This window comes from Rhinatrema bivittatum, chromosome 5 (assembly GCF_901001135.1).
Source record: "Rhinatrema bivittatum chromosome 5, aRhiBiv1.1, whole genome shotgun sequence".
Taxonomy (NCBI): Eukaryota; Metazoa; Chordata; class Amphibia; order Gymnophiona; family Rhinatrematidae; genus Rhinatrema; species Rhinatrema bivittatum.
Window position 1 is genome coordinate 304,281,570 of NC_042619.1, and position 15,326 is coordinate 304,296,895.

Below are 15,326 nucleotides of genomic sequence, written 5' to 3' on the forward strand. Positions count from 1 at the left end.
GGTGGTGGCAGCAGCAGATTAGGAGGACATGGGAGGCAAGCAGAAGGATTCAGTGGAAACTGCACTGGCAGATTGGAGTCTGGGAAGGGAGGGGGTAACAACAGTAGTAGATCATCAAGGTGCAGGAGTGAGGGAAGAGACAGCAGCAGTAGCTGCAGGGTTGATTCAGAGCCATGGGATAGTTTTCATGTATTGATAAGCCACACCATTTTTCTTTTGATGAAATTGCTAGAAGAGAAATGTGATAAAAATGAGGTCCCTGTACAATGCCTTGTAAAAATCTTCACACCTTTGTAATTTTTCACATTCTGCTGTCTAAAAAAAAACAAAACAAATCAAAATGCATTAAAGTAGAAGTTAGTTTCACTGATATATACAACATGCTGTACACTTTCATCATGAAAGAACAATTATAGAAATATTTCAAAAGTAATTCCTATAAGAATAAAAAAAAGTCTTGATTGAATGTCTTCATAACCTTTTGTCATAGTAAACCAAATTTAGCTCTGCTCAAAAAATTGCCTTCACAAGGCTCATAATATATTAAATAAAGGCCACCTGTGTCCAGTCACAGTAAATTGAACTGTGAATATTTCTGGATGAAGAGTCAAGGTCCTTCTGTATATGAGGTGAATGTAAAGCAAACCTCAAAAACTGACAAACACGGCATTGCTGAAAGGACTCCAGGATAATGTTATTCAAAGTTATAGATTGAGGGAAGGCTATTGGAAAATTTCAGTGTGTTTGAATATCCCTTGGAGCACTGTCAGGTCTATCATAGTAAAGTGGAAACAGTTTGGCACCACCAAGACACTGCTGTGATCAGGCTATCCCTCCAAAGTCAGTAGCCATGGTTTAAAAAAAAAAACTGAAGTGGAAGGTTACTGGGAGGCCTAAGATTGCTTTCAAAGAACTACAAGTATCTCTGGCTGAGACCGGGGCAAATGTTGACTGTTCAGCAGTTTCAAGATTACACCACAAATGTGGCCTGTTGGTAGAGTATCAACAAAACAACCAAACAACCATATCAACAAAACAACCAAAGACTGCTTCTATAAACTCCAGGTTCTGAAGAGGATAAGACCTCTTTTCCATGCCCAAGACTTCAGAACGATCATCCAAGCAGTCATTTTTGCAAAATTAGACTACTGCAATTCCCTATTGCTAGGTCTGCCCTCTTCCTACTCCAAACCACTACAGATGGTTCAAAATTCAGCAGCTCGATTACTAACAGGCGCAAGAAAGAGAGACCACATATCCCCCATTCTAAAAGAGTTACATTGGCTACCCGTCCACTTCCGTATCATGTACAAAGCCATTTGTGTCATCTTCAAAACTATTCATCAACGCATCTCCCTCGATCTACAAATCCCCCTCCAAGTATACAACTCGACAAGACCTACCAGAAATGTCTACCGAGGCGCCCTCAAAGTTCCTCCTGCGAAAATGACCAAACACATCACTCTAAGAGATCGTGCCACCTCCACTGCTGGCCCTTCTCTGTGGAATTCCATTCCCACAGATCTCAGACTAGAACCTTGCCTCTTAACTTTCAGGAAAGGACTTAAGACTTGGTTATTCAAGCAAGCTTTCCCAGACACAATCTAATATCACGTCATAGATACAAACCAAGGACTTCAAATATTCAGCCATTAATCATGCCATTTTTACATAGCATTTAATTTATTTGTATACCGTTCAACCGTTTATTCTTTCCTATCTCTTCCTTCTTATCCAAGTTCTGCTACCCTTGTTATTTGTAACTGCTCCTTCGATCACCACAGTTCTAGTTGATGTATTTAATGCACTCCCGTTTCATGTAAACCAGCAAGATATGTGCTCATGATTGCCGGTATATAAAAATCTTAAATAAATAAATAAATAAATAAAATAGAGTGGCCAGAAAGAAGCCACTGCTGAAGAAAAGCCATAACCTGTTCTGCATAGTGTTTGCAAAGGAATACTCAAGAGGACATTGTTCACACATCGGAGAAGGTTTTGTAGTTTGAGGCCAAAGTAGAACTTTTTGGTCTCAATGCTAAGTGATGTAACAAATTCAGCACATCACCCTGCTAACACTGTCCCTACAGTAAAGCTTGGTGATAGCATTATGTTGTGTGGATGCTTTGCAGCAATGGGGGCAGGGAAGTTTGTGAAGATCGAGAGGGTGGGGGGGGGGGGGGAATGGATGGTGCAAAATGTCCTCAAGAGGCCCGTCACAGCTCATAACCTGAATGCAATAGATAATCTGTGGCAAGACTCGAAGACTGTAGTCCATAGATTCCCTTGAAAGAGTTTGAGCTCTTCTGTCAAGAAATATAGACAAAAACTGCACCATCCCACTGTGCAAAATTGGTAGACACTTGTTCTAAACAACTCATGGCGATTATTGCTGCAAAAAGCGGCTTCCACCAAGAATTGAGTCAACGGATGTGAAGACTTATGCAATTAAGATTACTTTTGATTTTCTGTTCTTAATTACTTTTAGCATTTATCTTTTACAATGAAATTGTGTTGTGTAGAGTAGTGAAACATGCATTTTGATTTGTAGTTTTGACAGAATGTGAAAAATGTACAAAAACATGAAGACTAACCAAGGCACTGTATATGTGTGTAAGACAGAAAGTAATACACTGTAGAGAATAACAGACTGCATTACAGTAATACTGAGCATAATGCTCCCATCACTGCATTGCTTTAACATGGAAAATAACATTCTGTGCATAGCTGTCCAGTGGAGAATAACAGGTTGCGGTTCTCCCTTCTTGTTCTCTCTATAGGTGTCTGTGGATCTCCACACTGACTCAATCCGTGTGGCAGTGAGAGAGGGGAATGACGAGCGTGTCCTCATGGAAGGGAAGCTCACTCGCAAGATCAATACTGAGACTTCACTCTGGAGTCTGGAGCCGGGGAAATGTGTTTTGGTGAGGCTGGTACAGATATAATTTACTACTTGTGAAAAGTGTCAGACCAAATGAATTAAGATAGACACGTGCTGAGTTATATGGTAGCAAGCACCATGAATCAAATATTACAACATGAAATGTTAGTTAAGGAAGGGGGTCGGCAAGCCAGTAAACTCTTGTACTATTAATGACAAATGGTTTTCTCAATCATTCTTCCAAAAGTCAACTTTTTATAAATTTTCTAAATGTACTTAAAAATAAAGTCCTGACATTAGCCAATGTTTCATTAAACCAACTGTACCAGGGCAAAAGTCAATAATGAACTTATTGAAAGACGGTGCTTTCTTCCGGACTGGCATTTCTCATAATGTGCTTGATGAAGTCCTTAGCAAACTTTAACCACCCAAAAAAAACACCATCTTGTGGAGCATGTTCTGTGTGTAACATTTCTATGCACACTGATTATTCCCTATTAGGCAAGACTATTAGATTGAGACAACACTAATTGTAAATCCACAGGAGTTGTTTGTATTATTGTCCCTGTGGCATGTTTTATACAGGAAAAATTGCACAGAGTGTTAGCATAAGAATGACTGAGCATCAGAGCTGCATCAAAAACCTTCGGGTTACAGCTCCCTTAGTCTATCATTGTATGGAGCATTTGCATTCTTTTGATGAACTCCTTTTTTTGTGTCATTGATTTGATCCAGACAGATTGGTGTAGTGATGATAGTTCCAAGATATTGCTATAGGAGGAGCAACTTTGGGTTCACTGTCTCAATACTATAACACCATTTGGACTTAATCTTGAACAGGATTTGATATGTTTTTTTTTATGATTGCACAATTATCTTCATATCTCAGGTTCTCTGGTATGTGTTCTTTAATCTTGATTTCCCTGTATGTACCCGGATCAGTCCAGACCATAGGTTGAGCCTCCTTTCCAGCAGCTGGAGACAGACTAAAACTGAAAGGGTATCCTATATGAGGACAGAGCCTATCCTGTAGCCCTTCAGTATTTGTCTGCATCCAGCAGGTGGAACAGCTCACCCTGTAGTTCCCTGGTTATCTCATTCTGTCCCTTTGGGGAGTCTTTATCCTTTTTCTTCTCACGTTGTCTGGATCAAGCAAGTATTTTTTCATTGATTCCAAAAAAAAAAACTCAGTTTTTGACTTTGTTTGAACTTTGTGCTGTTTCTACAGGGGACAGTTTCTGTCTCCTTGCTCTTGAGGGGGCCTAGGGGGGCTTGGCCCCTTGTTTTATATAGCCTAGGCTCCCTATTACCAGTGGTCCTCAGCTGCAGGGGTGGATATTGGTGGTGCCAGTCACTCCCCCTGTTCAGCTCTTCTCTCTCCCTCTCTCCTGTATTGTTTCCCTTCACTGGGATCCATTGACTCTGTTGCTGCCAGGGACTGTTTTTGTCCCTTCTGTGGAGTTTAAAAAAAAAAAAGGGGGGGGGGTTCATATAAGAGGAGCCTCTGACAGGCTCAGGTACAGGCTCCTGCCTTCCCTACTTACTTTTGCAGCTCGAAGAGAGAGAATTGTGAGCGTGCACAGTTCATTCTGTGCCTCCGCTCCTTCAGCACCGGCAGCTCAGCTCTTTTTCACTTGCTGCCCATCCCCCACCTGCAGCCATGCCACGATCTCCTCTCTGTTTAGCATGTGGGGTTCCTCGGTCCGGCTTTCGCGGGAGGGTCTCTGTTCTCGCTGCTTACCGGGTGGGGAAGGTTCCTCCGAGTCCCTGATGCCCTCAGGGACCCGGCCCAGACCTCACAAGCGTTTACCCCCGCCATTCCCGGGCCGTCAAACCGCGGGAACAGCGGCCATTTTGGATTTTTCTCCTGCTTCTTTCTCGGAGCTCCCTGAAGCTCCAGACCCGATTTGTTTTGTTTTTTTTTGGTGCCCCCACACTCTCCTCTTCCAGATCCTGACACCCCCCCCCCCCCCCCCCCAGGGGGCATTAAGACCTGTTTTTCTGCTGATTTTGTACTTTTGCTGCACAAATCTTACTTAGCTAGTTTGCAGGAGGAAGCGGCCCCTCCTCAGGGTCCCTCGGCTTTCCCTCTCTCTCCCTGCGGCTCCTGACGGGCAAGGGGCGACCCGGGTCCGTGTGGTTCAGGGGGCCCTCCGTCTCCTCCACCGGCTGACGCCCCCCACCCCCCCCCCCTGAAAGGGGGATGACCCCCGGGTCCTCCGTCTTTTTTGCAGGGAGAAATTGGAGCCTCTTCTCCCTTTCATCTCCCAGGAATTGGGGATTGACTGTCCCCCGGTGGATGAGTTTTCGGCAGCAATGCCAGCCTCTTCGGATCCAGTCCTAGCGGGGCTTAGGGCCCTGCCGTGCTCCTTTCCCTTCCATCCCATGCACAAATTAATGCTCCTCAGGGAATGGCAGGCCCCCGAGGCGGGTCTCCGGGTCGGGAGGGCCATGGAAAAGCTTTATCCCCTCCCGGAGGAGTGTTTAGAGTTATTGAAAATGCCTAAGGTGGACTCCTCTGTGACGGCGGTCACTAAACATACTACCATCCCAGTCGTGGGGGATACATCCTTGAGGGATGTCCAAGATCGAAAGCTGGAATTCCATCTCAAGCGCATTTTTGAAATCCTGGCCTTGGGTGTTCGGGCGTCCACCTGCAGCAGTCTCATGCAGCGGGCAAGCCTTAGGTGGGTCCAACAATTACTCAGCACCCAAGACCTCCCATCTGCAGAGGCAGAGCAGGCTGACAGGTTGGAAGGCGCCATAGCTTTTGGGACGGATGCCCTATATGACTTGTTCTGGGTGAAGGCGATGGCTTCAGCGGTCTCAGCCAGACGGCTCTTCTGGCTCTGACACTGGGCGGCTGATTAGTCTTCTAAGGCACAGCTGGGAACTCTCCCCTTTAAGGGTAAGTTGCTCCTTGGTGAAGATTTGGACCAGCTTATTAAATCCTTAGGGGAGAACAAGGTCCATAAGTTGGCCAAGGACCGTCCGAAACAGGCTAGATCCTTCTTCCCTACTCGCACCCGCTTCCGGGGTCAACGCCGATATAACCCAAGAGCCAGAGGCGCCTTCCCTATTGGCAATTCTTCTAGGGCCCAGTCTTGGCCCCAGTCCTTTCGGGGTCGGCGGCCCTTTCAGGATGCCGCTACCCACCGTCCTGCGCCCAAGCGCACCTCCCAATGAGAATCCGCCGGCCCATCCCTCCGTTCCCAACTTAAGTGGTCATTTGTCTCTATTTGTTTGTTGCAGTAGTTTATAAGAAGCAGCATTGAAGTCATCACAGTTCACTTATTTGAAGATGGCATTTTTTTAGGTAGTTAGCCTGCTAAGCACTCCTTCCTTATCTCCCTAGACCTGTCCAGATGGGTTTTTCTCTTCTACTATTTTTTATTTATTTATTTAGAACTTTTTTTATACCCAAATTCATATGATTATCACATCTGTTTACAGATCAACGGGGGTAAACAAAAGATGATAAGATGGAAGTTTTATTGTACTCATAATACTTATCTTACTGTGCCACCTGCAGTCTCTCAGTATTCTCAGTCTTCAGCAGATGGTATGGAAGTCCATCCTACAGTCTAAATGGTTAGTGAAGAAAGATTAGCTTCCAGTTATTGGGTCCTGTTTTTGGACCATCCCACTGGTGGAGCAGGGTCGAGCAGGGGGTCAGTGACCTTTAGTTGTCTTGTATCATTTTTTGATAGCCAGTATTGCTGGCTCCCTAATTCCCTGACCTCTTCTCCCTCCCCTGCAAGGCTCCTCTCCTGGTAGAAAATTTCAAAAAGGAAGTTTTTATTTCTGGTTTGGGTATTTGGTTTGGAGGAAATACCCCTTTAAGAGTTTTTAATTTTAAAAAAACAGAAAAAGCTGAGTGACAGCAGTCTTAGATCACACAGGAGGGGAAGCTGAATAGCAGTCTTTCCTGCAGTGTGGGATCCCTGGAAAGCTGAAATCTGACCACTGGGGGGGAGAGGAGAGAGGCTTATTGCAGCAAGGTTTGTATTGCAGCCGTATGGTAAAATGGTCGCTCCCACGAAGCATGGTGTGCGGCACTTGAGGACCACCACGCATAGGTCCACCACACGGTATTAGAAATGCTCCTTGCCCACTAGAAAGCAGAGATACTTCCTGTGTCTGGGGAGTGAGCGTAGGCATCCTTTAGGTCAAGGGAACAGAGCCAGTTTCCTTTTTGCAGGAGAGGTTTCAGGGTGTGCCAAAAGAGACGTCTTCTCTTTGAAGATACTTGTTCAAGGCCCTCAGATTGAGAATAGGGTGCAGGCCCCATGTTTTTTTGGTATGAGGAAGTACCAAGAGTAGAACCCCCGGCCCCGCTGGCGTGGGAGGATGGTTTTGACCGCCCCGGCCATTAATAGGGCACATATCTCTGTCATAAGCACTTCCTGATGAGATGGACACAGGGGAGAGTCCACGGGGACATCCCTGACGTTTAGCCGGTACCCTTGGTGAACGATGGCGAGAACCCACTGGTCTGATCTAATGCTGGGCCAGAGGTCCACAAATAGACGTAGCTGACCTCCGACTGGGGGCCAGGGGGCCGAGGGTACAGCAATCTGGTCTATGCTGCCTTGCCTATAGTCAAAACGCCATAGCAGGGCTTTGCTGGGGGGGCGGGTTGAGGCCTGGGGGTCCGCTGTTTAAGTGAGCAACCCTGAGAGCTGGCACGTGACGTGTGTGCCCGAGAAGCAGGAGGGTAGTACTTTCTCTGGCAGTAAAAGGACTTCCTGGAGCCCTGTTGCAAGGATTTCCTGATCGAGGATGGCGGATCTGAGATACTCGCTGAGAGGTGTTACAGGGTCTCGTGGTGGTCTTTTAATTGGGCTACCATGTCCCTAACTTTATCTCCAAAGAGATTCTCCCCAGTACAGGGTAAATCCGTCAGCTTCAACTGGACCTCTGGCTGAAGGTCCAAGGCACTAAACCAGGCCTTTCTGCGGGCACCAGTGCCCTCTACAGCCACCCTCGCCGCTATTTCAAAAAATGTTGTAGGTGGACTGCACCTCATGTTTGCTCGCCTCCAGGCCTTGCTGCAGTACCACCATGAAAAGTGTCCTGTTGCTGGGGCAGGTGCTCCCGACAATTCCTGGACCTGTTTCCACAGGTGGTATTGGTGATGTGTTAGGAGTTAGCAGTCTGCTAGGGAGTTAGTAATCTGTAGTTATTTAGGAGAGTTGTGGGTGGATCTTTGGACCGATGGCAGATGACCACGTCCCCGGGGGAAGATCCTGAGAGGGACCACCGGTCAGGCTCAGAGTTAGGAGACAGACACACACTAGTTCTTTTATTAGACAGTATACTGAACCACCAGAGGTGGCAGTAGTGAGCTGGAATGCCCGGCTGGGCTGTAGTCCCTCAGATACTGGAACAGCGATCCCTGGAGGCTGAGCTGTAGAGAAACTGAAATATAGTGAGTAGGCAGGGTATGCAGAGTTCATGTACCGAACCTGATGGTAACACTCACACAATGTCATAGAAGCCCAGGAGCTGGAAAGTATAGGCCCTCGAGGAGCGAGTACCTGGTTCCAGGGAAAGCTCTGAGAGAGCAATGGTAACTCACTGATGTAGTTAGCAGTGAAGACTTCCAGGCAGAAGAGAATACGGAGCAAGTCTGGGAACGAGGGCCCTCGAGGAGCGAGTACTGGTTCCAGACTGTCACCTGAAAAACAAAGAGAGCAAGGCCCCCGATGAGCGGGTACCCCTGGTAAGTCCGAGGAGGCAGAGTAGCTTAGGTAGAGTAACCCGAACCCTTGCTAACTCAATCTGTTAGCAAATTCTAAGACCTTATATATCTGTCGTGGGTGACGTCATCACAGGGGGAGGCCCCTGAGGTTCGCGCCATCGCCAGTACTTCAGTCGGGGCCGTGCGCGTCCCCCTAGGCCTTCAGGAAACATGGCGGGTTGCAGGGTCTAGCTGGTCCGGGGTTGCCGGAGGACTTCGGCAGAAGGACGCTGTGGCAGCCAATCTTCCCGCGGGCGAAGAGGGGAGGCGCCAAAGAGGTAAAGAGGGCGGAGAGAGGGCATCGGGAACCGACAGACACAACAATTGGATCATATGCAATTGGTAGGACGCAATATGGGCAAGGAGCATAGCGCCCTGAAGGACCTTCCTACCTAGGGCATCTAAGGCCCCGTGTTCCCGATCTGCTCCCATCAGCAACATCAGGGCTCCAGGAGCCATCCCAGGCAGCAGAGAGCTCCCAAGGTCCAGCCGGCGCCTCGGTCAACTACAGGGATGACTGGGTCATAGGGAGCGTATCTAGTTACCCAAACCCAGGGCAATGGATCAACCTGTTGAAGGCAGACTGCGTTTCTTTACAAACCAGTGGCCTCAGACCAGTGGGTTCTTTCCATCGTCCGTCAAAGGTTTTGATTGAACCTATTGGGTGCCCTGCCAGATGGCCCTCCAAGCCCACTTTGGGGGACTGGTAGTGCATCAGGAAGTACTACTATTGGGTATCTCCTCCCTTTTAATGGCCAGAGCAGTTGAACCTTTTCCACCAGGGCAAAGAGGGTGGGGATTTACTCCAGGTACTTTCTGATTCCAAAGAAAACAGGACGATTCCATCCCATCCTAGACCTAAGGGCCTTGAACAGATTTATCAAAAAGAAAAAGTTCAAGATGGTGTCCCTGGGCACCTTGATCCCCTTTTTACAAAAAGGGGACTGGCTGTGCTCCCTTGATGTGAAGGATGCGTACACCCACATCAAGATCTTCCAAAGTCACCAGAAGTATCTCCAATTTGTCTTGGGAAAACAGCATTTCCACTATCGGATATTGCTGTTTGGGCTCACGTCAGCCCCACAGGTCTTTACAAAATGCCTGGCTGTGGTAGTGGCGCACCTCCACAGGCTGGGGGTGCATGTTTTCCCTTATCTGAATGACTGGCTGGTCAATAACACATCTCAGGCAGGGGCCATCAAGTCCATGCGCTTGACCATCTAGGTGTTGGAGTTACTAGGGGTCATCATCAACTACCCGAAGTTCCATCTCAGCCCGTCACTTCATTTAGACTTCATAGGAACCCTGCTAGACAAGGCTCAGGCCAAGGCCTTCCTGCCTTGTCAAAGGGCCATCACCCTGATGACCATTGTGAAAGGGTTTCAGCAAATGTTAGCCTGGCACATGTTGAGGTTGTTGGGCCATATGGCTGCAACCGTTCACATCACTCCCTTGGCACATTTATACATGCGCAAAGCCCATTGGACTCTGAAGTCACAATGGTATCAAACCACGCAGCACCTCCAGGATCACATCCGAGTCACTTCACCCCTTCGCGACGCCTTGTTCTGGTGGTGGGTAGTTTCGAATCTAGAACGGGGGATCTCCTTACAACATACTCCTACTCAAATTGTCCTAACTACAGATGCATTCACCCTGGACTGGGAAGCTCATATAGATGGGCTCAGCACTCAGGGTCTGATCTGCCCAGGCACGCTGTTGCCAAATCAATTTCCTGGAGCTATGGGTGATCAGTTGTGCACTATGGGCTTTCAGAGATCGGCTGCCTTCTCCCATGGGATGGTGCTCAGGGCTATGTACCTGGCCAGAGTGGAGAATGTCTTAGTGGACAGACTGAGTCTTGTCTTCAGACCCCTCGAGTGGCCTCTGAAGCAAGGGGTTGCGGATCGGATATTCTGCCTCTGGGGGAGCCCGGAAGTGGATCTCTTCATGTCCCCTTGCGACAGAAAGGTACCTCTGCTTTGCTCCCTGTACAGGACAGAAAGCAAACCAGCCCCAGAAGCCCTTGCCTGGCATTGGTGCGAAGGTCTTCTGCACCCGTTTCCTCTGACTCCCTTAGTAGTGAAGACTCTCTTGAAGCATCATGAAGACAAGAGGACAATGATCCTCATAGCCCTTAATTGCTGAGGCAGGTCTGGTTTCCACTCCTGTAGGAGTTGTCCATCCAGAGGCCAATCAGTCTGGGGACTTCCCTAGACCTCATCACACAAGATTGAGGCAAGCTGAGATATCCCAACTTCCAAGCCCTATCACTCACAGCCTGGATTTGAGAGTTAATTTTGCAGCCCCTTGATCCTTTCATAAGATGTGACTTGGGTCTTGGTGGCTTCTAGAAAGCCTTCCACCAGAAAGTCCTATGGCCTGAAGTAGAGGAGGTTTTCCATGTGGTATGTGCAGAAGGCCCTAGATCCATTTTCCTGCCCTACACAAAAACTACTTGATTGTCTTCTACATCTATTGAAAGCTGACTTAAAAACCAACTCCGTTCATCTGAGTGCAACTGGTGCATACCACCATGGTGTAGATAGTAAGCTCATCTGTGTACAGCCTATAGTTGTACATTTTATGCAGGGTGTGCTTCAATTGAATCCTCTCCTAAGGCCACCCGCTGTGTCTTGGGACCTCAGTATGGTGTTAACTCAGCTGATGAAAGCTGCTTTTGATCCGCTGTGCATCTGTGACCTGAAGTACCTGACTGGAAGGTCATATTTTTGATGATGGTCACCTCAGCGCTCAGGGTCAGTGCGCTCCAGGTATAGTGACTTGTACACCATACACTAAGCTTTATCATGACAGGGTGGTCTTGCATACACACCCTAAGTTCCTGCCTAAGATGGTGACGGTCTTCTATCTTAACCAGTCCATCGCCCTGCTAACATTCTTTCCCAGGCCCCATTCACACCAAGGCAAACGAGCCCTGCACAGTTTGGACTGCAAGAGAGCCTTAGCCTTCTAACCGGAGCGGACAGAAGCCCATAGGCAGACACCCAACTTTTTGTTTCTTTTGATAGAAATAGGTTGGGCATTGCCGTTGCCAAGCAGACACTATTGAATTGGCTAGAAGAGTGCATCTCCTTCGGTTATGCCCAGGCGGGACTGCATCTTGGGGGTCATGTCAAGGCTCAATCTGTCAGAGCCATGGCAGCGTTGGTGGCCCATTTGCAAGCAGTTCCCTTGGAGGAGATCTGCAAGACTGTGAAGTGGAGTTCTCTCCATACATTCACATCTTACTATTGTTTGGATAGGGATGGCCAACGTGACAGTAGGTTTGGCCAGTCTATGCTTTGGAATCTGTTTGACGTGTAGAACCCAACTCTCTTCCGCCTAGGGCCCGTTGTTTGGGTTCAGGCTGTCTCCCTCTCTTGTTACCAACAACACCATTGTTGTTGAGACCATTGGCACCTGGTTGGGTGTTTGGTCCCCATTTTTGTTGGGGGACAGCCTGTAGCTAGGGATTCACCCATGTGTGAGGACTGCCATCCTGCTTGTTTGAGGACAGCAGGATGTTAGTCCTCACAAAACCCGCCCACTATCCCACGGAGTTGGGTTTCTTCTATTTTTTTGATTTATGTCTAGTTCTATGATAAGACTGAAGAAGGACCCTGCGTGGACGAGTGGTATAGGGCATGCTGGGCATGCCCAGTGTGGCAAGTCAAAGTTCTAGAGACTTCAACATAAGTTTTCCATGTCGGGGCTCCATCTGATGTGTGAGGACTAACATCCTGCTGTCCTCAGAGAACACCTGTTATAGGTAAGCAACTCAGCTTTACTCACAGAGTTTGCACAAGTAAACAAATCTATATGCAGAGATTTATGCCTGCTTTCTCTGTGCATAATGTTTTGTCGCAAAACGTGAGCAGTTTTTGTACAATGAAAACTCTGGCTATGGTTCCATTCTCTGCCTCTCCCTGCCCTCAGATAAAACTACACACGTTATTGAAGATCACATTTTCTCTTCATTCAGCCAGACCAGTCCAGATGCATGGAGTTATGTCCCCCCCTTACCAGCAGATGGAGACAGAGATCAACAGACTTGATGATGTAACTATATAGGCTCCCATGCTGACCTCAGCCTGCCAGTATTCCGTCTCTAGCAGATGGCAGGAGAGCATATTCCATTCTCTGAGCTGAGGCCTGATTAGGCTGAATGAGCAAGATTAATTGAAGGGCTGCTCCTGCAGTGAAAGCCCTGCATAAGATCATAAGATATGCCATACTGGGTCAGACCAAGGATTCATCAAGCCCATTATCCTGTCTTCAATAGCAGCCAATCCAAGTCACAAGTACTTGGACAGTACCCAAACATTAAATAAATCCCATGCTACTAATGCCGGCAACAAGCAGTGGCTATTCCCTATTGATTAATAGCAGTTTATGGACTTCTCCTCCAGGAACTTATCCAAACCTTTTTTTAAACGCATCTACACAAATAGCTTTCACCACATCCTTTGGCAACAAATTCCAGAGCTTAATTGAGTATTGAGTGAAAAAATAATTTTTTCCAATTAGTTTTAAATATTTTACTTGCTAACTTCATGGAGTGCCCCCTAGTCCTTGTATTATCCAAAAGGAGTAAATAACTGTTTCACATTTACCCATTCAAGTCCCATCATGGTTTTTTAGACTTCTATCATATCCCACCTCAGCTATCTCTTCTTCAAGCTGAACAGCCCTAACCTCTGTAGCCTTTCCTTATAGGGGAGATGTTCCATCCCCTTTTAGCATTTTGGTCGCCCTTCTCTGTACATTCTCCATCGCAACTATATCTTTTTATGAGATGCAGTGACCAGAATTGCACGCAGTATTGAAGGTGTGGTCTCACCATGGAGCGATACAGAGGCATTTTGACATCCTCCATTTTATTTGCTATTCACTTCCTAATAAATCCTAACATGTTTGCTTTTTTGACTGCCACAGCACACTGAGCAGACTATTTCAATGTAATATGAACCGACACCCAGATCTTTTTCCTGGGTGGTAACTCCTAATATGGAACCTTCTTTCTTAGGTCGCTTCAAGATTTTCAACCCAGTTCTGGCAAGTTTATTATACCACAGAAATCCACTGATAAGAGTACACAAGCAAGGCTACAGGTACCATAGTAAATAGATATAATAACTGAGAGAGCCAATTCATTCTCCCTGAATTTGCTCTCCCTAACTATTTATCAGAAAAACCTCTCCATCTTCCAGCATTTTCCTTAAATCTAGAAAGCTTTGGATAATAATTTATATCATACAGATCCTTCAGATCTAGTGGCAGGAAATCCCCAAATACTTAACATTACCTTTGTTTCATTGTAAGGCACGTCGAATTGAGCAGTCTGAGGCAAGTTCAGTCAAATGAAGGACTCTTAATTCTGACTTTCCTATATTTATTTTATAACCTGAAATCAAACCATATTCATCTTAGTAGTGACAGCAAAGATTTCTCCAAGTTCAACATATATAATAAGATATCTGCAAAGAGTGAGAACTTGGCTTTTATTTATGTTTTTGTATACTTACATTCAACAATAGTCATCACATGTAATTGCAGGTATGAAATCCCCATGGTGGCTTTGTCACCCTCCCCAGTAGGGAGCTAGAGTTGCACAGTGGCTTGGCCAACCTTCCAGTGAGTTTGACATAAGTGTCTGCAAAAATGGTAAGAAAATTTTCTTAGCGTCCAGTCAGATGAATCCAGAGCAAGTGGCTTGTGCACTTCTACCAGCTGATGGAGACGGAGCAAAGTGATGTCACAGTATATATACCCCTGTAGTAACATCAGCCTGCCAGTACTCTCCATCTCCAGCAGATGGTGGACGTGCATCTCCCCACTGGGGATTGCTTCATTTTAAAGAAAAGGAGAATTCAGGAAATAAATTTGCCCTACTCTCCTGCGATGATACCAAATGGTTCTTCCTACAGTTGAAAATCCCTAAGTTGATTTCTGTGGTCCCTCAGACGAGTGCCTTAGTCCGTTAGCTGATTTTTCAGCCGGCGTGGACTTAGCTGCTTGAACAGCTGAAAGGCAGCAGGTGCAGGAAGCTGAGCGCAGCGGTGTTGGCACATGCCCTCTCCCTCTGCAGCCAGAGACCGTCTCTGTACTCAGCAAGGTAAGGCTGAGCTCTGGTAAGTTTAAAAACAAAAAACAGCTTATAGGTGGTTCGAAATCACATTGGATCAGTGGGTCCTAAAGGTGATAAGAGAAGAATATGCGATGGAGTTTCGCAGTGTTCCTCAAGACATGTTCATGGTGTGTCCCTGCCACTTCCCGCAGAAGAAGCGGGCAGTGGAGGCTACATAGGCAAAGCTGAGGGCTGTGGTCCCAGTGCCCATGTCTCAAGAAAATACATTTATTTCGTTGAGCCCAAAAGAAGAGGGCTCTTTATATCCTATCCTGGACCTCAAAGGCGTCAACTATCATCTGCGAGTGAAGTATTTTCACATGGAGACTTTGCTTTCGGTGATAATGGCCGTGCAGTCGGGGGAATTTGATTTCTCTGGATCTGTCCAAGGCGTATCTTCACATTTGCATCCGACTAGAACATCAACGCTTCCTGCAGTTCGCAGTTCTGGGACGCCACTTTCAGTTTTGGACGCTGCTGTTTGGTCTGGCCACTACTCCCAGAACCTTTTCCAAGTAATGGTGGTTATTGCAGCAGAGTTGAGAGAGGATGGGATCCTAGTAACCCATATT

The 15,326-nt window shown here is 46.8% G+C and overlaps 1 protein-coding gene across 2 annotated transcripts in view; it reads left to right on the forward strand.

The window, feature by feature from the left end:
* Positions 1 to 15,326, forward strand: part of NUDCD3 (NudC domain containing 3) — a 114,675-nt gene that overhangs the window by 41,016 nt on the left and 58,333 nt on the right. For both annotated transcript variants that reach the window (XM_029604225.1, XM_029604224.1), the window contains exon 5: positions 2,781 to 2,924. In XM_029604225.1, the coding sequence (XP_029460085.1) occupies positions 2,781 to 2,924 (144 nt within the window). The remainder of the gene's footprint in view (positions 1 to 2,780; positions 2,925 to 15,326) is intronic.